This window comes from Pezoporus flaviventris, unplaced genomic scaffold (assembly GCF_033815535.1).
Source record: "Pezoporus flaviventris isolate CSIRO_AGI_PZ_B2104156 unplaced genomic scaffold, CSIRO_AGI_Pfla_v1 ptg000054l, whole genome shotgun sequence".
Classification (NCBI taxonomy): domain Eukaryota; kingdom Metazoa; phylum Chordata; class Aves; order Psittaciformes; family Psittacidae; genus Pezoporus; species Pezoporus flaviventris.
Window position 1 is genome coordinate 1,726,803 of NW_026892602.1, and position 23,609 is coordinate 1,750,411.

A 23,609-nucleotide genomic window follows, 5' to 3' on the forward strand; every position below is an offset into this window, starting at 1 on the left:
AAAAGAAACCATTCAGTCATAATCATCATTGGTCCTTGCCCAATAAATGGAAGCACTTTCTGTTCAAATTTGAGACGACTGGACCAAAGAAACCTGAAGAAAAGCGTGGGCAGCTGGGCACTGCTGTCTCTCTGTCCACGGTGGGCTCTATCAGGTAGAGCCTCCTCACACCAAAGGGCACCAGACCTGATGTAGGTTGTGGCAATGCCATCTCAGAGGGTACGCCAGCAGGGACTGTGCTATCCAAATAAAGTGGTAACAATGATCTTTTCCATCAGGGGAAAATAAGTACTGGAGCAGAAGGACAGAAGGCTGCTACATGATCAAAGCTACTGAAGGTGTCCAGGTGTGGAGCAGGGTTGTATGCTGGAAGGAGGATATCAAGAGCCTCATGTTCGTTTCTGATGATGTGATGTTCCATTTCTGCCCAGGTTATCAGCTGAAGCACAAGGTGTAGCTTTAGCTTCCTAGCAAGCTATTCCTTGCTTAACACTCAGGAACAGATTTTTATCACCTTCACCTTTGTCTTTGACCCCACCAGAATACCACATTGCTCTTAAACAACACCATAGCAGCAGTTTTTAGAGCTCAGGGTACCACCAAGACAGAGCTGTAGGGCTTCTACCGAGACATCTTGCTTTGGCTCCTCTGGTGATTAATAGCATCAGTCCAGACCCGCAAGTACACAGGCAGCACATTGCTGGCATCTCCTCTCACTCTTTGGATGATACGCACCATTGTAGAGCAGTAAGCTCCATAGCCGCAGGCACAACCACAGGGTCAAACATAAACCAGTGTATTATCTGTGTATTCATGCAATCAAAATAACAGAGAAATAGAACTAATCCTTGCAAACTATCAGCCTAATTTTGAGAGCTTCTGGACCTGTAAATGCCCAGATGATGTCTGCAGGGGGTAGAAATCAGACAAGAACTGTGGGATTATTCCCAGCTGAGTTAGGTGAGGATGGGTACTGGGGATGCAGGACAGGAGGAGCACATGCTGCTGTACTCCCACCCTGTCCTTAGAGGCCTCAGCATTGGCAGTCATGCTCTGCACGCCTGCCTCCAGCTCAAAACACACACTGTAACCAAGTCACAACTGCAGGAGACAGCTTGCTCCTGCTCATTAGTGCTAACATAGTCTTCACAGCTTTTCCTGCAGAAGTAACAGCCAGTGAAATATAGACTTGTTCTTCCTCTTCTGCTCTGCTTCCATCATCCTTAAGGAAGCAGGGCTGGCAGCTGGGCCCTGAGGAGCAGCTGTCCCACCGCATCAGTCCATGGCTGGAGCCATCTCAGCCAGCTTCACTTTGCCAGGCAGCAGGTTGCCCCACAACAGCTATGTCTGGAATTGAAGCCATTTAAACATTCATGCAGGGCCAGGTGCACCCTATCTCCCTGACAAAGCAGCCCAAAGTTCCCACCCTGTCCACGTAGGCACTGCAGGGCTCTTGAAAATGCTTGGAGCTAAATCCACCCCTCCTGGAAAGAACAGTGCTCTCCAGGCTAACATGCTCCACTCCACAGCAGGACTAATTTGTGCAGGCAGAGCAGCTCATCAGCATCACCACCTGAATCCAGCGTGGTCCTGGGCAGCCATGCCTCCCCTCGCTCTGGGGTTGAACACACAAACTCCAGCTGGTAGCTGCCCTGACTGTGCCCCACTACATCCCTGTGCCCCAAAGCAACCCCAAATTACTCTGCTTTATAATACAGCTCCCTGTGCTATCTGAGCAGCAATGGGTTTGGGAGGCGAGTGGTTCCATGTTTCCAAGAAGGATGTTGTTCAGCATGCAATGGTATTGTGATCAATTTTCCCATCTATCCCCCATCATTGCCCCTCTGGACTACCACCCCTTGACAGGTAACTGCCATGAAGGGCAGGAGGTGGCATGCTGCTGGAGCTGTATAGGCTAGAGAACCCCACTGCCTTCAGCTCTCCATTTGTCACAATCTTCCAGCAAATGTGACAGCCTGGTGAAGCTGTGACAGGCTTCTGAGAGGCAATAATGCTTCTGTTAATTATTCTACATGCACAATCCAACCTTTCCTAGTGTTTGTCACTGGAGAGAAGAGCTCATTTAGAGAGATGGGGGAAACAAAGCCATTAAAAGAATAGCTGTAAGTCTAAAGAAGAGTTACCAAACAGCAGAGCAGCGGAATGCTAATGCCGTGTTCTTGGCAACTTGTGAATGGAACTGTACAGCTCATTCGAGAAGTCCTGCTCCAGTGAGGAGGATTGTCCTCTGCAGGTATGAAAAATACAAAGGTTAGTAAGGGAATTCTTAAAATCCTGTGCCAGAACTAAATTTGTTTGTTCAACAGCCCCATCTGACCTCCCCCTACTTTCACTAGGGCTGAGAGGTGCTCCTTCCTTCCAGTGGGATGCAGAGTGGATCTAAGTGCTGGCTCAGGGAGCTGGAAGAAGATGGTAACTGTGGGTCAGACAAAGCAAGTCTCTTCCAGTATCACAGTAATATTTTTAAAGGGCTCCATCTGGTCATTTGTGATCCTACAACTTTTTTTACTTTCCATTTGCAATGACTTTTGATATATATTGTTAGGAACAGCTTGCAAATATAAGAGGATTTCCAGGGTGACCACCAATCTAATGTTTTCTAAAGCCCTGTTCTGCCACCAAACCAAACATACATATTTAAATATGTGTATTTACATATCATACACTTAATTTATGCATTCCAGTAGCATTGATATTATTAGTGACATATCATTACCTCCCCAGTAATCTTCAGGCAGCTCCCCATAAAGCACTGCTGAAACCTCCTGAAATAGCAGCTTAAAAAAACCACTTAGCAAAGTCTTGCTTTTGCCTCCTGCTTCAGCTGGGAGAAGGGAAGGAGGGCAGCCAGTGTGAGCAACAGAAAGAAAAATCCCACTTGATCATCCTTTTATAAGCAACAGCAGGTTATGAGGATAACTTTGCCAAAAAAACCCAAGTGAAATAAGTGACACATTATGCACATTCCCGCTTCCAGATGAAATAACTAGTGATGGTGGGACTTGTACACTGCAAGCACAGTCTTTGTACCCTACCATGGATGGCAGGTTCTCTTATACTGGGTAATAAACCCTAGGGTGGGTGTTTGGAGCCTGTGTCCAACATGCCACATTAACATCCTTGAGACATTTCCACGGCAGTCACAAAAAAGAGGGATCCTCACTAATCCCCTGGGCTCTTTAGGGGTATCTCAGTTCAGGTCATTTCAGCATCTTCCGAACTTCACCTTACTAGCAACAAGCTGTTTCACTGGGAGACTGGGATGTCCAAGGCAGAAGCACACACTCCTCTAGTTCAGCTACTCCTGCATCCAAAATTAAACTCATGTTCCTACTCCTCTGCCCAACTTTTCTCCTTTCCAGTATCATCCCAACTAAAGCAAGTCAACAAATCAGTACAGACATTCATTTTTTCTCCTCCAGTAAGGCAGTTCCGTGTTCCTAAAAATACTCCAGGAAATTGAATCAACATTTCGTAATTTGGCTGGTAACAGCAATTACTAATAATCAGCAGGAACATAATTTCCTTCATGTTCTACTCTAGCTGTAATGTAATTTCAATACCAAACTTTGCTTTGCACACCAAACAAACATGATCGACAGTATGAGAAAAACACAGAGATAAAACAGTATCAAAAAACAGCCTTAAAAAGAAATAAATTTCTATCAAATAGCAAGTAAGTGGCATTCAAACAGCCTTTTTGGAAGATAATATTCTTCTTCTGTTCCCCTGTAAAATGAAAGCTCCATTCCTCTTACTCAGTGGCAGCAATACTAAAAATTGCAGTGCTAGTGCTTGGGCACAGTGGAGGCTGAAGGCAGCATCCTTCCTGCTCCAAATCCCACTGACCTGCTGATTTACTGTGCAGAGAGCAAAAGACGGGGCAAGGTGAAGAGTACACACAACTTGAAGGACTGTACGAGCTGCATGACTGAAGTCAAGCAAACTGTTTGTTTCATAGTGAAAAGCACTCCTGCAGAAGGAAGCCTGGCTCTGAAATAGGTTTTCTGGAGACTGAAAGAGTTCTTGCAGATAAAAAATGAGGAATAGTTTCTTCCTTCAACTTCACAAATTTCTGGTAGGTGTCAATGTTTTCCAAATCAACAAGCAAGTGACAATTTCATGCAAGGATTTAACTTGGAAGGGTGACCAAGTCATTACTTTTCCTTTCAGCCAAGAACAGCAGATGCTAAACTGCTCTGTTCAACTATCAGTCCCTCATGGGTATTGATGATTGGATCAAGCCAGCCTGGCAAAAGAAAAACACTGTTGAGTTGTAGGAACACTTGCCATGCTCAGGAGCTGCCCAGAAACCCTCCCTTGCCAGCAGCACTGTTGTATAACATTTAGAAATGGCACCTTTTCTCTCTGTCCAATTTTAAAGACATCCCTTACTAAGGCTTGGAGAAAGCTGCAGATTCTCTACAATACCTGAAATCCAATTTCCCACTTCAAGAAGACCAGAATAAACACCCACACTCACTAATTCCTGTCCACCCTGGTTTACAAGTTGACTGTCTGCATCTTTTCAAAGGCAAGATGAAAACTGATGAGCTCAGTCAATGCTAAAGATTATTTCAGAATAGAGGCACATGAGCACCCAAGACCCAGAGTCTATAGAGAGCCCACCCAGGAACGTCACAATAAATAGACCTAAAAGATGTAAGACAGTATCTAATGTCTATTGAAGAGGAACCATCTGAAGGGGTGGATAATTCCCAGCTAATTTTAGTAACAAGATCATGACAATTCCCTTGATGCAGTGAATAACATATACCAAGCTGGTCTTTAACATTTCTGATCTCGGGGTTAACTTTGGGAAGCATACACAGATCAGGGGATCTTTTGGATAAGTGCAAAGCATGCACCACTCACACTGGCAAGACTCTGTACCTGCTGCCACAAGGCTTCATAATTAACCAGACTATTTTTTTAAAGCACTTGCTGCAAGACTTCTAATTTGAAATTACATTCTCTTTTCATCTGCTTTTAGACAGATTTTATCTCTCCAGAGCTTTAAGAGTCACACTGGAATAAGACTCAACACTGGCTTTTGTCTGTACTTCCTAACAGTCTAAGCTACTCAAGCTTTTGAAAATGGAGTCATCTTGGAAAGAGAAAACACACTAGTGAGCTGTGGTCTTTGCACTGGTGCCCACGCCATCACTACCTGCTAGCAAGGGGGCTTCCACCGGGGCTTTGTGCTAATTCCAAACACCATCAGTGCCAGACAGTTGTCAGAAGGCTCACAAATGCCTCAGACCCCAGCAAAGGCAGTCAGAGGGGGCACTGAGGCAGAGATGGCAAAGGCATGCGGAGCGGAAGGAAACATCGGCTGTTAATGAGCCTGTCACCTTAATTTTATAGCTTGGCACAGCCTGTGAAAGCTTGCTTCTCAGTGAGAGCAGTCAGGTGCCATATTTAGCTTCAAATTTGATGTAACATCAAATTAAGCACACCTAAAGCCTTCCCCTGCCATCGCTTTTCCCTGCTGCTATTGAATCTGTGATGCAGTCAGTGCAGTGCTGATCATGGATCTATCCCCTTGCTGCCTTGCCCAGGCTTTGTGCAGACAGAACTACAGCCACATCAGGCTGCTGGGACCAGAGCAGAGGCAAAGCGTCTACAGCACTGGCTGCAGGGCTTGTGCTGACCTCTGTGCCGCTGAACTTCACCTTGAAGAGAAAGTGTCTGCTTCTATTTGGTGCTAGAGCAATCACTGCTTTCCAGGGGGTATTCTGTATGGGAGGTGAAGCAGGCATGGCCCAAGCACAGGGGATAGAGACATCACAAAGAAACAAGACCACAAATCGTTCCAGTTTTTCATGTGTAAAAGAGCTGGATAGGACTATGCTTATGGAGATTCACTCAGTTGCCTTTCATAGCACAGCAAAGCTTTTAGATAAAGTGGAAAAGCTGAAAAGCCATTTCAATGTCCTCATAGGTAAAACTAAGCACCATTTCAGATCAGGTTGCACTAAAGAAAATGACTTGAAAAAAAGCCACCAAGTGAGGGAAGTCATAGTGGCCATCACAATGAGACACAAACTAAGCAGAAATGGACATCTTGCAAAGTTCTGCAAAGCAAGTTTCACTTTGCCTAGTTCTCCAGAACAGCACTGCTACAGCACAGCCACAGCTACTTGCTGTGATCCAAAGGCTCTGTGAAATGCGACGGTGTCAGCAGGGGGAACTTACTTGGTGTTGTCTGAGTCAATGGTATGAAAGAGCTTCTCAAGTTCTTCTTCATTGAGTGTCCCATCAGAAAAAAAGGCTTGGAACTCTTCCATGGACAGCTTCCCATCATCTGCAAACAGCAACAGCCACTGTTAGGGAACACGCAAAGTGAGGGGCAAGACTGAAAATCAGGAGTTATGCTCAGATATAAAGATTTAGACCAAAATTATTTCCAAGTGCTTCTGCAGGACTGGCCCTCAACCAGTGCAGAGCTTATGGGCCACAGGGTCGGACCAAACAGCTCTGGCAGCACCAGATCCAAGGAAGATGCATTGCTCTTGGGCATGGATGCACTGGCAGTTAGCAATTAATTGGGCTATTAACCAAGGCATGACCAAGCCAAAAGGGGAAAAGCCTGCAAGTTTCATCCTAACAGAGACTTACATTTAAGAAATTGTGGAGCGTTTTGTCTACCCAATGTTCAAATTATGTAAGAGACATGTAATAGATAGGAAAAGACCCGGGAATTGAATTAACATCAAATCCAGCAGTATCTTTTGCCACCTCCATTCAGCTGCATCTTTTCCACCACAGTACGTCTTCCTGCTCTGGACAGAAATGTAAAATAGCACCTACTGAGCATAACAAAACACATCTTGCTTAAGCTATCAACTGCTCAAACATACAAGCCCTACTTCACCTTAATGTTGTGCCTTTACTTCTAAAGGGACCTGATGATGCACAAAATCCATCTGCCTGGCCATATGGCCTACAGCTTGCTGGGTGCCTTTTGGCTAACCTAGCAGCAGGCAAAGCACTTACAAGACAAAGGTACAACAAGCACCTAGAGAGGTAATTTCAGCAGCAAGCTCCAAACTCAACCTTAAACATCTATTTTAATGCCAGCTCTGGCTATTGCACAGGCACTTTAGCAGCCTCATCTGCAGCTGTACAAAGAGGCCCTGCAAACATCAGTGGTTGAGCAAAAGTGTCTAGTCTCAACTCAGAGATTGAAAAATAACATCTGGATTTAAAAATCTGAACATAGACTTTGCATGTTATTTTACATACTAGCCCCAGTGTTTAATTTAACACTGGGGTTACCACAGCCTACTCAAATGACCAAGAAAGAAGGAAAAATCTGAAATCCATATACAAGGAGATATAAGAAGGACTTCTTTGCAACTTTTGATGACAAGGTAACAAAGGCTTGCACTTAACTTAAATCTGGAACCTTTCTCTGAGCGCTGTGGACAGGTACACCATATCTTTAAAACCACAGCTGGAAGTAACAAAAGTCTGGAGAAAGCTCCTTTGAAGTTCATCAGTAAAGCAATGAGAGGGAGACAAAAGAAACTCTAAATTTACCTCTATGTTTTTCTGGTGCAAGCTGCTGACATTGTACTCTGGTGTACAGCAGTGCCTGGGAGAATAACCAGCACACGTATTATTTAGAGTCTTTCCATTCATATCCACAGAAGATTCATAGACTAAATGCTGCCTACCTCGCAGTAGGAGAATGTATCATTTATTATTTAGTCAAATCAATTCTAAACCCTGTTGGTTCTCTTTCAGGAAATTACACTAGAGGACAAAATTAGCCAATTTACCACATATTACCAATATTTCTTTCTCAAACTAAATAAGTCTGCTGCTTCTAAAACATACCTGAATTGCCAAATGCTAACCCAGCTTCTCTTGCCTGACACAGACAAATTTAGACCAGTGATAAATTTAGTTTAAGACAGCTATTTAAGCTATTTAAATGACAATTATGAAAGGAACACAGCAGGAGAACAGCATCTACAACAACACTGGGTGAAAGGGGTATTATTTTCAGAGCAGCGCAATGGCTACAGAGAGTGCACAGCTGCCTATATTGTTTTTCTGTGTTCCTTCCTCAAAATGTGACCTCTTTGCAACAGGCAGGGTGCAGAATACTAATGCACAGCTAAGAGGACAGGTCCCAGATTTGCTCTCTGTTTCTAATTAAACTAAAAACATCTGCCCTTTAACAAGTACCTATTGCTTGAAGCATCCCACCAGTGTCACTTGAAGGTTAACCCAGTGGAGACACTCTCACTGAAGGAGATAAGAAGACTGAGCCCCATCCACCTCTACCTCTGCATCTTGCAAAACTGGATGAGAAGCTGCTCCCACAGTGCTCCTATTTATGCAGTATCCTAGCCAAGATCAAGGTTTGGCTTCTGATCCTGACTGGCAATGAATATATGACTGCAAGCATCAAGATCAAAAGGATAACGGTACTTCTATCCCATGAGGGCTAAACAGTTCTTTACATACACGATGCTTTTCCTCTAAACCTTAAATCAGTGCTTTTTCTTCTCAGAATTGTCCTTCCACACAGACCGCAGGCAGAATGAAATTCCCAGGAAAGTCACATAAATCAACTTAGTGGGAAACAGAAACCATAAAATGAAATTGTTTCTTTTTTCAGGAGAGTAATCTGAATTTACCATTTGTTCACCTCTGAAAGGCACAAAGGTGTTTCTAAACTTAGGGAAAAAATAACAAACCAACCCAAAACATGCAACTTTTTCCTTTACCTAGTTTATATCTTGGTATTATTTTTTCCTGTTTTTTCTTTTTTTTTCTTTTTTATTTTTTTATTAATGCATGCCAGGCTAAATTTTTTAAACATGTTGGTGTTTAAAACCTGTGCCAAAATGCTGCTCTGACTCCTGCCTTGGAGGTGATAACAGGGAAAGCAGGTACTAACTACCACAACAGGCTGGATCACTGAAAACAAACATGTGCCAAATTTTTGTTGGCAATTTAGCCGCCCAAAGTAACACAGAATGAGTGAAGGATCTGGAGGAAGGAGCAGGTGACAGTGAATTTTATTTCATTTCTGTGGTTTGGACCCCAAGAGGTAGTTGGCCCCTAGCAGGAATTTGAATAAAAGTGGAAATTTTACTCATAAACAATGCCCTGAGACTTTCAGGCGCCAACAAACACCAGCATAGGGTACCAGTCAGCTTAGAGCTGATCGTTATTTAATACAAGCTGGAATACTGGTCTGCAAAAACACAAAGCAAAAGCCTTCCACAGTAAGGAGATAATCCTTGAGTTGCATGTCTGTAATTGTGAAACAGTCTGAAAGCCGCGGGCTGCTGGAGCCCAGCAGGCAAGGAAGCCTGCAGGAAACTCAGGTGATAAGAGGAAGCAGATCAGGCTGGGACTTGGCAGTGAAAATTAAAGTGGTAGAAAATCCTGGGCACATCACCATCCTGCTGGTGGGTGATGTGATAAGAGTTGATGGAGATGCTGTACTCCAGGAGCAGCCTTATCAGGATAGTTAACAGGAAAGCAGATTTTTCTTAAAGCAGAAGTGTCTGCACTTGCCAAAGAATGGCTTATACTTCCAGAAACTTGCTTTTTCCTGAAGGCTCCTGGGCTCAAGATATACAAGTTCTCCAAATGAGCTGGCAGGCGTATCAGAGTGGCAGCCTCAGCTGCAGGGTTCAACCTCGCCCATGCCCTGCCCTGTTGGAGTTTATCTGGGGACACTTCAGCCTTAGGTAGCTGCTTTTGATATGAAGGATAATAGAAAAATTGAGATTCCACACAAAATTTCACTAAACAAAATGAAGCTTCCATCAGTTTTAAGACCTAGAGAAATCTTTGTGACCTTTTTCACCTGGATGACCATATTAAAGGCAGGTAATCTACTTACACCTACTCTTACCCCCTTCCCTTCAAACACGGTACTTGAAGTCAACATGTAAGCTAGCAGTGAGGACAAATGCCACCAACTAGAAATCACCTAAATTGGTTATGATCAACTCAGAAAGGAGGTAATCAGGCCACAGCTATTCTGCCACCACTTTTTCCTGAGACATTAATTTTCATTTTACTCTTGCTTTTCAAAATAATTCAATCACATGCAAACACCAAAGCAAATTATTACCAGACAGAATTATCAAAGTTAAAATTAACTGAGGAGAGAAGGATGTAACAGAGAACATCAGAAAGCACCAACTGGGATTTTATTATTCCTCCACTTGCCATCATGAAAATCTGAGGAGTCTAGGGGCAGTCCTTAAGCCTTCTAACTCACACAATCAGGCTATTCTCACCTACTAATGAAGGCAGGGGAAAAAATCAAAATAAGATAATAAATAATCCAAAATATATGGAATCTGATGGCTGAGTTTTTAGCAATTCATTCAGCAATACAAACAGCTCATAGCAGCTACAAAATAAAGCCACTGTTCTGAGTCTGAGTTTGCTAAATCCATTATCAATTACATCAGGTTGAGATTGTGCATATATTTTCTAGCTATATTATGAATGTATTTCATTACTTATTTTTATTACTCTTTAAATTCTAAAGCGTTTTAGGCCCCACTTCATGTGCAAGCACCACCACAGCTATGGGTAAGTAAATCGGATTTTTACTGTGGCCTGTGAATAAACATGAAAGCTGTATTTTTTATTTCTTTCTTGTGTGTGTGTGTGTGCAAATACACAATCCAATAAGAACATGGACTGGCTTCTACCCTGGACCCTTCCTCCAGCCCCATTAAAAGTCAGCAGGAGCAGCTTTATTCATTTAAATGAAGCTGGATACAGGCTTGAGTTTTCAGCCTGGGCTGTTAGGAAAAATTACCTCCAGGTCCACAGATCTGATTTATGAAGAACCTTTCCACTGGCCAAAAGAAGGGTGCATTCACAGCAGCACCCAAAGTCTTCTGCAGCTCCTATGCAACTTGCTGAGGCACACAGCAGCCAGCTGAAAATTATCCACCCCGTTTGATTGCAGTATCACAGCATTATTTCAGGGGCGACTGAACTGAGTTGAAACCAGCGCTGGTGATTCACCTCCAGCCTTGGCTGAAGATATAAAGCCACAGGAGCTCTGCATGAGAAGCACATCCCATGTTTCAGTGGCTCCTTGCAAGGACACAGTACCATTGCTGCTGAAACAGCCCCCAACAACGTTTTTGCTAATGAGATGTAACCCACATCATTAAAAGGAAATTACCACAATGACTGCAATTTCCTAGCAAAAGGATTTTACTGAATGTCTCCAAAATTACCTTTCAAGTTAACTAATGCCCAGCCCAGATGTTTTCACAAGGGTTGGTACCACACCAAGGAATCTGCATAGACAACCTGAGTGTCAGACTGATGTTTCATTATATATATATATATATGTATCAGTTGATAATCTCTGAAACACTCCTGTGCATTTCCTAATGCCAGCTGGGATTGCTGATGGGACCAGACTGGTTGATGGTGTCACAGGAATACAAACGCTGGCACAGAAGCCACAGGTTCCCAATCAAACAAAGCCTTGGGCTGAACTTCAGAAGCTGGGGTTCTGCTTACTCAACTCAGTGGAAAACACTTGATAAATGCTTTTCTTTGCATGGGGCATGATCCCCTCCTTCATCTTCTTGCCACTAATACAGTTTCAAGGTGGTGTCTCCTGTCTTCTGACAGTGACCCTACCACAGGTCCCACCAGCCTAACCCACAGAACTCCTTTCTCTGGGGCAGGCTATGCATGCCCAGCCCAGTGGACAATGCCACATGCAGCTCTACTTTCAGCATCACCGTTTTCTTTTGGCATCTGTTATACAAATCTTTGGGATTTTTATCTTTCTGAGACATCTTTCCTGCCTATGCTCAGACAAGGCCTTGTAGAGACACAAATTGCACACAGCAAATTAAAGAACATCTCTTAAGAAGACAGGCAACACCCTTCCCTAGTCAGTCATAAAGACCAGCTCTTCTCCAGTAATTTGAAGGCACTTCTCTCTATATCAAAGCTCAGAGTTCATCAAACACAATATATAACCAATTTTCCTTTCTGATCTGCAGCAGATGATGCAGCTTTGTGGTACAACTGGAACTGATGCATACTGAAAATCCTTCAGGCGCAGTATATAGCAGGACTGAGTCTCCTTTCTGTGGCAAATTGAACTTTTTCATTTCTACTAAAAATAGGGATAAAGTTACTTTCATTTCAAAATGACTATAGCAGTCAGCATAAGATGTTGAGGAATGACTTAAAAGCTTGGTTCTTGTCTAGGGTGATGAGCAACATTGCATGTAGAGAGAAAGGCTGGCAATCTTCTCTGTAGGACTTGACCTGGGTAGAAGTGGGGATTTCTACTGTAGTCAGAAACCTGCATCTCATTCCCACCATAAATAGCCTGTACATCAGCAGTGTCCATTAACATGCCAGAATATTTCCCAAGCTGCTCAGCTTTTATCATCAAATCAAGCCTTTTGTCATTCTAAAATTAGAAGTAATTTTGAAATTACTTTTAATAGCAGCTCTAGCTAGGTATCAAATGTAGGCTGGTAGGCAGGGAAACATGCAGGAGAGATAGAGCATATTTTCTTCCACTGGCTTTTGTGTAGACTGTACCTTTTCTTTGTTTCCCAGATAATCCCCACCCTGCTGTAATGTGCAATTTAAATGTGGGGTTTAGAGTTTTTTCTGCACTCATCCAATGTATTGACTTCGGATGTTTTATCACAGCTATTTTGGAATTTCTTCCAAAGAAATTTCCAATTCTTTAAATGGTGGAATCGGACTTTCCGATGGTACAAATAGCCTGGCCAGGTTCAATGCAACTGTTGCTTAATACAAACTGTAACAAAAATTACCCAAACATTTAGAAGAGAATTCAGACAGAGATCATAGCAGTCCACAAAGCTTTCTTGACCCATCATTTTCCTGCAGAAACCAGGAGGTAACTTGTTTCAGTTTTCCTCTCGTTAATTAGATTTCTTTTTTTGCAGTTGAAAAAGAAAATGAAAGTCAAGAGCTGATTTCAACTCATTTGCGTCACATCTGTAGCAGCACAAGGAAGACACTGAATCAGCCCTTCCACGAACTGCTGCTCTTAAAATAAGTTATGATGACCACAGGTGATCAGGCCCCCGAGATAATTTGTATGTGGACATGTTGGTTTAGCTATGGGAACACTAGTAACAAAATACCTGGGAAAGAAAATGTAGCTTGCAGTAAGTGACCTCCAGGTAAGCAGTTCATGTTAAGAGGCCATAGGTGAATGCCTGGGCAGCTGAGAGGAGCCAGAGAGGAGGCAGCCCAGAGAGATGCACACTAAGGGTATGTACTGGTCAGTGTGGTAGCACACCTCAGGGCTCCTCTGGGCTAAATATCATAAATATATTGCATATAATAATAAATATAAAACTATTGGGGGCATACCTCCTTCCCCCTTCACTCTCCCCAGTCAGGAGGAGATCTCCATTGCCAAGCTGTTGCACCAAACCCAACTTACTTCCAGACTTCAAACTACCACTGCCTCTCAGTTATTTTTCATCTTAGTTGGCATCGGCCTGTCTCGTTATACTGAGTGCTATTAAATGGCTGACTGACTTTGAATAACCACAGCTTTTTAGCACCTTTGGTTTATTTGCCCATTTAAACTGTTTTCCCTGTGGGTTACACAAACACATGCCACCACAGCAAATCAGTAGGTTCCATGCAGAGCTTGCAGCCTCCTGAAACAAATAGCCCGATTCCCCCTGCAAAGGCTTTCATTCTCCATGTATTCAAAGATCTACCTTGCTCTCTCCATCATCATTCAGCCCCGTCGTCCTTAATGTTGTCTTCCTTATGCATTAAAGTACCTTCAGCATTTCTTTTCCCACATTTCCCACCTCCTTTTTCTTTTTGAACCCTTGAGAGTGACATTTGTACAATGTAGTTGTAGTTAGAGTTGTACAAAACTAGAATTTCTGGTTTATAGGAGATTCAGTGGCTGCAACACCGTTTGGCCCCTACCACTTGATACCCTAAAATTCTGATTACTGATCAGCACCCTTGTTGCAGAGCTCTTCTTCAGTCACCTCCCTCAAACACTTTCATTTCAAAAACACCAGCAAGTTCCCTACTACCAAACCCCTGGTCAAAGCACATGAGCTACTGTCAGCCTCTCTCACAATCTGATCTAAAGGGGAAATATAACACAAAGACAGCACAGCTTGTCTTTAATACAAGATCAGTCTGTGCTCCAGTAATCTCAAAACTGTAAATCCTGACTTCAAAACTTCCTCCTCCCATTTAAGGCAAAATTCTCCCAATGAGACCTCGTTAAAAGAGAACGGAACCTGCCTCCTACAGTGCCCTGAAAACAACTATTCTGCACAGGAAGTACTACAAATCATGAAAAATACACTATAATAAACAGTAGGAGAAAACCTAGTATTTGGATACTCATATTAAAATACTGAAAAGCATAGTTCCTATTTTCTTATGCAACAAATATTTAATTTCTATGCATCAGCAAACCACAGTATGTTATACATAATTTCCTGCAGGGTTAAGTACTTCTTTGCATGCACAAGAGATGTGGCCTGGGAATCACAGAGAGCTATTTACATCTGCTACTGAGCCCTGCCACCATCAAAGCAGAGGAGTAGGTTTATCTTGGAGACCGTTTTGCAATTCCCTCCATGTGCATCAAGAGCTACAAGTGGTTTGAGGCTGTTGCAAGGCTCTTATTCCTGCCATGCCATGGTCTTCCTTCAGATGCATCATATTGGATATCCTGAAAGGCAGAAAGCTGGGGGTGACGGGCAGAGACAGAGAACCATGGCAGCACTCAGCAGGTCTTCTACAAAGAGTTGGGGTTTAAGGGAGCTCATGCATTCCTGAACTCCACATTACCTTCTCTTTATCTGAACAAAAAGCCTCTGAGAACCCACACAGGTAACATATTGCAAAGTCCCTTCTCTCCAGGGTGGCTGAGAGCAGACCATCAGTGCCTGACCTCCTGCTATCTTCAGCAGCAAAGAGGGAAACCTGCATTTCTCTGTAGGGACAATTCAAAGGATCACATCTGGACCACCCAGCTTTCAGCCCCCTTGGAAAGCAGCAGCAGATGCATGCCTGAACAAGAAAGTGAGAAAGAAGAAAATTTTAGGCAACAGGTTCTTTATCTTACGTCAAACCATGTGGGGAACACCACTGCTTACTGGCAGTAACTTCTCACATGTTCCTAAAACACATTACAGTCTGTACAGGACCCTCTCACTCCCGAAACAGCAGCAAAACAGGGAGACCTCTGATGAGGGAGAGAGAGGACCACATAAACTATGCTTGCAGCAATGCAGACCATCGCAGAACCCAGCCCGTGGAGCTGTAGACCTGCAGCAACGCTGCTAGGTAAGTGCGTAAACAGCAGTTTTTCTGACTATTGTCCAGACTTGGGGGTTATTTCACTGGAAGATCAACAAGGAGAGATTGGCATCATACGGACCTCTTCCGCCAAAACATCCCTTTGTCTGATTGAGGACAACTCAGAAAACAGATTCAGAAAGGCACTGTATGTTATTGCCCTGTGCCCCAGCTGGGAACAAACACATTAGCTGAAACATTCAGGAGCTGTCAGATCCAGGCACACTGTCAGCATGTAAGTTTTCAAACTTTGGCAGAAACATCAAAAAAAGTGAACCTGGGAGGAGATATCTGGAGTTTTCAATCAAGCTGAAGCAGAGGCTAACACTACTAGCTCCAGTACACCCTGGCTCTGCAACAGCCTATTAAATCCACACTTGTTGGAATGCTCAGACACAGGCACCAAATAGCCCTAAACCCCCTCTGCTCATCATTAGCCAGCCATCCTCACTTGCATTTTCCTCTCTAAGATGAGAAGATGTGCAGGTGAATATTTCAGAGAGCCAGGGTAGGGTCTGCACTGTTTTCAGCTCATTACACCCAGCACTCAGCTTCAAAAGAAAAAAAAAAGGGGGGGAGGAAGAAGCAAGTGTTTGAGCAAAAGAGGAAAACTTTTATGAAAATGCATGGTGTTTCCTCTTCAATATGTGGTCCGGGTGTGGCCAGGGCAAGGCAGGGAGAGAACCTCTGGGGTGTGGACTGTTCCCTGTGGGGCTTGCAGCGCCATTGTCAATCTGCTCCTCTGGGATTGCTGCTTCCAAGAGCAGCCAAGGCAGGAGCTACAGGTGGCATTTCAGCTGCTAACCTTCCTGGGGAAGCAGAGTGCTCAGCACAAAAATGGCAACGAATGCAACTGTAACATCTTGCTTGATTTCCTGAGCTATGATAGCAGAAGCGGCATTTCAACCTAACTGAAGGGTTTAGTATAAAAGCCAGAACCAGGCCCCAGGGTACAAAGGCTGCAGCAGTTCCCTGTGGGATGGAAGGGTCTCTCTGTCAGGAATGAGTCACCCAGCCATGGGCAAGTCTAAAACCTCACCTGGTTTCTGCCTCTTGCATCAGTTACATTGTGATTTTGTTTCCCCCCTTGTGAAATAAGCATTATTATGTGCTTAGTAAAACACTCATAGCAGTGCTTTGCATCTGCTGCAAATGACCTTTTGTTACCACTGGTAAGGGGAAGGCAGCGGCACCATGGCTGTTTTGGTGCAGTAGCCACGGGAGCTGTTGACTGTTGATAAATTAGTAGCAAATTACCATGGATTAGGGAGCTACAAACTCATCGCTTTCTGCAGTCCCATGGAACGATATCCAGATTGCATTGGCAGCATCCACAGTTTTCCATTCAGCTAACAAGCTGCGCAGAGATGAAGACAGCAAATTAAACTAACTCAAAAAGCAGATCCCTCATTTGCATTCTCAGAAGGCAGAAAAAGTTACCCTACTGCATAATCATTTGTAGCAGACAGGATATCTAGCTCCTTGTGCCAGGACTCAACAGGTACTTGAATGGTAAATCAGAACCTGCATAATTAGTAACTTGCTTCCTTGTCTTAACCCCTGAATGGTGAAGCTCAGGTGTAAGTCCACAAGTCTGATCTCTTGCAAAACAGATGTTTAATTTCCTGAAACTCAATGGTCTCAAAATTCCCATTGAAAAAAGTTTCAGGTTCTAAACCAAACTACTGCTCACATTTGATGATTCCTCTCTGAGAAACTCCTTTGCCAACAGCCATATCTCCTCCAAAACCTTCTTTTTGGGGGGTAATCTTTGCTTCAGGACCTGGTATAAACAAAAGCCAGTGCAATCACACCCTATGGGATGTACCTGCAGGTCTCCAGCACTGCTCATCCTGGCTCCCTGTGGTTACACAAGGGAGAGCTATGCAGCAAAACCTTGCCCAATCCAGCACAGTTGCTCTAAATTTTATGCTCCCACTTAATCAGCTCCTGCATTTCTCATTTATATTCTCATAAAAAAAGTAAGCCCTATGCTCAATGTCTCAAGCTATTTGTTCAGGAAAGGATGGGTGCCCCAGCCCTGTCAGAGATATTTAATGTCTCTAAAGCAAACAATGCAGATCTTTTCCACTCTTTCATCTCTTTGCTTTGGCAAGCCAGCTGAGCAGCACAGAAGCAGAGCCATCCTGCAGGGAAGGTGCATCTGCTCTGACAAGATTGCAAAGAAAAAATCCTAACTCCATTTTTCTGCTCCAGTGAATTAAACAAGTGCATCTTCAATCACCTACTTTGCAACTCGTTTTTAACAAAGCTGCAGCACCAGTATATTTTCTGTTTATTTTTTTGTAGTTGTTCATTTCAAAAGTAGGTTAAAAAAAAATAACGAAACAACAGGACTCTTACCACGCTTTTTGGTTTTACAGGAAAGGAAAGATATTTTGCTCCGTTTTCCACAGTGCCCCATATTGTAGAGAATACAGAATAAACTATAGATGACAAAATACAAAATTAAACAAATGATGAATAAAATTAGAACAAGAGCTATCACAGCATCAACCTGCACAATGAAAACCTACCCCCAGACCCATGCCAAATGGGCACTGGTTTTACAAGTAGGTCACAGCACTGCAAAAAGATGAGGCACAGCACCTCCAAAGTACCTGTTCTGTATGCTCCACTCAAAACTGAATTGCAAAAGCAGCCCAATCCCATTAGTATCAGCACAAAAGGCAGAAGGAAAGTTGTGTGCCAAGTTAAGACTCTTGTTCTGAAGCACCCCTAGCACCCATATCTCAGCATCTCCCCATCGGTTCCTTTCATCTCCCATCCTCAGCATCCCAGCCACTGACTCTGGGGTTCTGCAGTTCAGCCCATTTTGCTTTAATTTGCCTAAATCTAAGGTGAGAGAAAAAAGTATTTCAAGGACAAAGCCATTGGAAAAATAGTCACAGGTTTTGGTTTGGTTTTTTTGTATTTTTTTTTGTTGTTGTTGTTGTTGTTGTGTTTTTTTTTTCCCCAGGGGAAAATGAGGTCATGTGGTTTCTCTTCTTAAAGAAAATCCCACATCTAAAGCATTTCAAGTTTTGTTTCCATGTAATTCCAAGATTTCCCCCTGAACACTGACAATAACCTCTCAATTTTTATTTCACAGCAAACCTAAGTTTTCACTGAGTTCCTAAGTGTGAACTGTACCCACTGGTGCAGTTTTTCATTGAAAATTGAGAGACATAAATGCAGAGGAAGTTTAGGTTAGATCTAAGGAAGAAGTTCTTCCCTGTGAGCTTGGTGAGGCCCTGGCACAGGTTGCCCAGAGAAGCTGTGGCTGCCCCATCCCTGGCAGTGTTCAAGGCCAGGTTGGATGCAGCTTGGAGCAACCTGGTCTAGTGGAAAGTGCATCTCCCTGTGGCAGGGGGTTGGAACTGGATGATTTTAAAGGTCCTTTCCAACCCAAACCAGTCTGGGATTCTATGAACCAATGGGGAATGAGCAACGGCGTGATCGTGGGTACATGGGGGTTGTTACCTAACACAACACTGCTGAAGGGTCCCCCCACTCTCTCACCCAGCCCTGCTGCAGCTCATTAAAACACTTCTCCAGGAAACCGGGTTTCAGGAAGATTTTATGAATTTTTAATGCTGTGTCCTACATAGTTTTTGCTGAATCCACATTTTCTCCATGCTGTCTCATCAGGATGCACTGCAGCTATGCAACCTGCAGCAGCATGCAGCCTTTCCTGGCATGACCATTGACCCAGGATCAGCCAGATCCCAAGGGGACAACACATGGGTAGCATGGGGACATGCTGCCAGACCTTGCCACTGAGCCTCTACAATGGAAAGCTTCATGAGCCACCATCCAGGCTTAACATGGATTCAAGCGATGCACCCACAGGAATACACAGCAACACTGCTGGTATCACCATGTGTAACAGGTTCAAACTTAAACAGCGGAGATTTAGGTTGGATAACAAAGAAGTTCTTTACTGTGAGAGTGGTGAGGGACTGGAACAGGCTATCCAAGGAAGTTGTGAATGCCCTATCCCCGGCAGTGTTCAAGGCCAGGTTAAATGGGGCTTTGAGCAACCTGGTATAGCATAAGGTGTCCCTGCCCATGTCAGGGGGCTTGAACTAGATAATCTTAAGGTCCCTTCCAACCCAAACCATTCCATGATTCTATGATTCTATTCCCAAACCCACCAGCACAACACTGTTTGTAGCCTCTGCACAGGAAGCAACATGGCCCACATAAAGAAACACACCTAGTTTGACACAAAGGGTGAAGCATGAGCCACCTGCTTTCCGCAGAACTAAACTAACACAGGAGCATTGCATCACTGAGGGCCTCCAGTACTTAGTGATGCTCAAGAGTTTACAAGATAAAACACACTAATTTGAACTTTCTTCCCCTCCCCAGGCTCTTAACAAAATCATTGGAATCCTTTTGTAGTTTACAAGAAAAAGAAAGCAAAAAATTCCACCAAAAAGCATCTAGATTTCCCAAAAATGCTATCCCAGGAAACACTATATAAACTACTTATAGGAAATACAAATTGCTGACATTTATTTTCCCCAAGGCTGGAGAGTTCTGAGACAGGGAGCACAGCCCCACTCCATTCTGCCTGGGACTTGCAACAGGAGTAAAGATAACCAAGCAACCAAGAATGAAAAATCAGGAGTCACTCTGCAGATGGATACTTCACTGCAGGTTGCCTGGCTTGGCAATAGAAACACTTGAGGGAATGCTTTACTTCTTTGAAATACTCAGCATTACAAGCCTTAGCTAATGGAATAGAAAATGTTAGGTTTAGCCCTCAGTGGTATCTCCTGTGATGTTCAACCAAACCCTCCTTGCACGGAGGAGGTGATTTATTAGCACAGATTGGATCCATTTGAAGCAATAAGCATCCTGGTGCAGGAGAGGGCTCATCTAAGAGCTGCATCAAAGGAGCAGTTTACAGAGGTGTCTTCTGTCTTCCAGTGCTAACAGCTCATGTCACTGCCAAACCTGTCATGGAAAACCTTTTCATAAAGCAGACAAATGCTGTCGCAGCCTCAGAGGAGCACACCTCCCTCCAGGCTCTGCCTGTAGGAAACCCACTAAATCTACCTGCGTTTCCAAACTATTAGCACAAGCTGGATTTCTAGACCAGTTCAATGCAGAAAGCATTGAAGCTGAGATTTCTGAGCCATCCCCTATCCTTAGGGACCTGTCTCCCTTACCCTCCCTTACTCCCTTACATCTGAGCCTGAAATGTTTGTTTCTGTCTTACATACCAAAAAAAAACAAAACCCCACAAAAACCCAATAAACCATGAAAATAATCTAGGGTATAGGAAACAAAACAGTCTTTGCAAGAACACTGGTGTTGGTGAGGGTCACGGTGCTGCACGAAGGAGGCAGTGCTGGCCAAGCAGACCGCAGGTGCTGAACTACCTGCTTTCTCCCAGAAAACCCATCTGAGCACATTGAGGGTGATCTATGATCCAGTTTCCCTCCATGAAACCTTAGCAAACCTCCCAGCAAAGAGCAAGGTCCGACCAAGGAAGACAAGGCTGCTGCATTCATAGGAAACCACTCACTGAGGGTTCAAGTGGCATTTGGCATGGGAGATCACAGAATCATAGTCTGGGTTGGAATGGACCTTAAAAGATTATCTAGTTCCATGCCATTGGCAGGGACACCTTTCACTAGACCAGGTTGCTCAAAGACCCACTCAGCATGGCCTTGACACAACATTTGCTGTTTCCTGCTATTACAACCCTAATTAAAGAGAAGCTAATTCCAGATCTCATCTGTCTCTCTCTCTTGGAGCATGCTGATATGCTTTGCAGAGAGAAAGGCACTTGCAGATGATGAGCTCAGTGGTTTCCTCCTGTTGAAGTCCCATGGGATATTTGTGCTAAAGGACAACCTGTCTCCTATGTCAAGATGAGCCTCTATGAATCTGCACCATGCTGTAATAGCTTCGAGAAACATTTAATCCTCATTCTTGTTTTAGAAAAGTATCCAAATGCTCAGTGTGTTGATAATTCAAAGATTTAGCAGTCCCAACATCCAAGTATCAGAACAAAGAAATACAGACTGCAGGCTTAAACCCAAATACCAAAACTGTATAAGACAGGAGATAAAAGGAGAAAAAAGCCCTGCTTGTGCTACACTGCAATGGCCCAGTCCTGCTCTGTAGTGAATTATGAATATAATAAAACTGGTGGTTTTTTTTATGTTGCCTTGGGTATTTGGTCGCTTCCTGTATAAATACATTTGCTTGTTTCAATGCAGGGCTCTTAAAAAAACACACGGCAAGGAAGAGAGTGGCTGCAGTAACCCACAGTTTAAAGTTCTTGGTATTTAAACAAAACACAGATCTGTTTGCCCAGCTGATCCTTCCTCTGGCTGTAGCCAGTCCCCAGCTGGGTTTTGTGCTGAAGAGCCTGAGCCTTCAACCCCAGGAGGCTGTGGCTGGGATGGGGGCAGGGACATGCCCAGATCCTACTGTAGGGCACATCACTCCACAGCATTTGGCTGTTACCAAAGCAAGGGTATCTCTGGTGTTAACTGCTGCCTTGGTCTGCAGAGAGGTCTCCCCTTCCAACAGATACCTTCTGCTTTCATCTCCTCTACCCAAAGCCACACTCAAACTTGCATAAGTTATCTTTTGGCCCATTTCTCCCTTATTAGCTCTCCTAGAGGGAAGAGAAATGAGAAAAATAACAGGTATCCTACCTCATTTGGGTATTGCAAATCTGCGTTTTTAGGAAACATCTACAGAAATTGTCTCCCTAGGCAATTAGGCAACACCACACCCTGATGTGAAGGACACAGCAGCTAATAAGCACAGTCTCTGATTGCATGTGCTCCCTGGCTGCTGACCTTTAAAATGTCATGGTCCTCATTTAGGAAGCAACAACTGGTTTGAAGAAGTTTCTAGTGTCGGTGTTCTTCTCAAGCCACATTTGCAGATGATGCTTTGTGAGAACATCCCCCACTGCTCTGTTTTCCTTTCCCCTCATCTCCCCAGTATCTCAGCATGTATCACTTTATTTGCTCACAGTGCTCTTGCTATACCAGGACTGAATATTTCTTACTATCTACAGTCCTACTTTTACAACTTCGTTGCAGTTAACTCTTCTTCCACTTAAATGCTACAGAACCATTTAGTTTCCAGCTTAAGAATTCTGCTTGCAAGATCTAAACTCTGCTGCTTTCCAGCAACTAGGTTACAGGATGCAGGGGAGAAGAAACAAGTCTGGTTCCCTTCTTTGAAAAATAGAAATATTTAATCTTGTTTTTACAGTCTTGTGCAAGTACTTTCAATTAGAATACATGTTTTTTTCCCCACTGTTTGACACCTACCCAATGTATTAATTGATATCACTATTGATCCTGCTACAAAAATATAACGAGACAACTCTGCACATGGCTACGTTTGCACATAACCAAAGCCTGACCTCCATAAAGCCCAGGAACACACTCAAATCCCCCTTTTCGTACTCGTGGTCTCCAGTTTGAAACCCAGACAGGCAAGTTGTGCCTTCCCATTGCTCACTTTTGCCAGGCGGAAGCATTTCAAATCCATGCACTGTCCCTTCCTGCCCCTCCACCCTTCCTTTCCTCTTACCCCACCCCACAGGGAAGCCACAGGGATTGGTGAGTGTTGCACATTCACTACCTGCAGCACCAAAGAAGCTGTCAGCGTGCTGCCATGGCAGGACTGTAGCTGCTCCTGACTGCCAGGAGTGCAGATTGCCCCATTTATCTCCTGCAGAGCCAAAAGTAGTCCCTCCATGCTCTACTGGGAATAACAAACCACTAAGTGGCTTCAGATATTAATTCCTAACAGGTGTGTCTATTATACATTAAGAAAGCAAAAGGTCTGTTATACTGTGAGGAGCCTGTTAATGTGAATACACTGATTTTGATTGCTGTTGAATTATTTGCCACTATTAATTCAAGCATTTTTAGAAGCTGGGCGGGGAGGTGCAAGGAAACAAAGCAAGCAGCTGTTGGTACTACCAAGGGGAGGAAGGAAAAGCGTCCTTGCTTAACAGAGCGTAGCATGGTTGAAAGCCAGCAAACTAGCAGTCTGGAAAAGTAACATTGCCACGATGAACAGAAAATCCTTCGGAAAAGAAAATAAGTCTCAGCATACTTATTAGCAGATGAGGTGCAAAACTGTGTTTCAGTGCCCACACAGCAGAGCAATACATAACCAAACCACTGCATGCCCAAAGAATACACAGGCTCTGCAAACTCCTGGAGTTAATT

General features: G+C 43.7%; 2 protein-coding genes across 4 annotated transcripts in view; one reads left to right on the plus strand and one right to left on the minus strand.

Moving 5' to 3' along the window:
* HSDL1 (hydroxysteroid dehydrogenase like 1) overlaps positions 1-23,609 on the plus strand; it is a 157,294-nt gene that overhangs the window by 76,746 nt on the left and 56,939 nt on the right. The window lies entirely within an intron of this gene.
* Positions 1-23,609, minus strand: part of NECAB2 (N-terminal EF-hand calcium binding protein 2) — a 102,485-nt gene that overhangs the window by 37,515 nt on the left and 41,361 nt on the right. For 2 of the 3 annotated variants that reach the window (XM_061468983.1, XM_061468981.1), the window contains one exon: positions 6,220-6,328. In XM_061468983.1, coding sequence (XP_061324967.1) covers positions 6,220-6,328 — 109 coding nt within the window. Of the gene's footprint in view, positions 1-6,219; positions 6,329-14,874; positions 15,097-23,609 lie in introns of all 3 variants that reach the window. The other variant, XM_061468982.1, reaches the window with a different exon arrangement.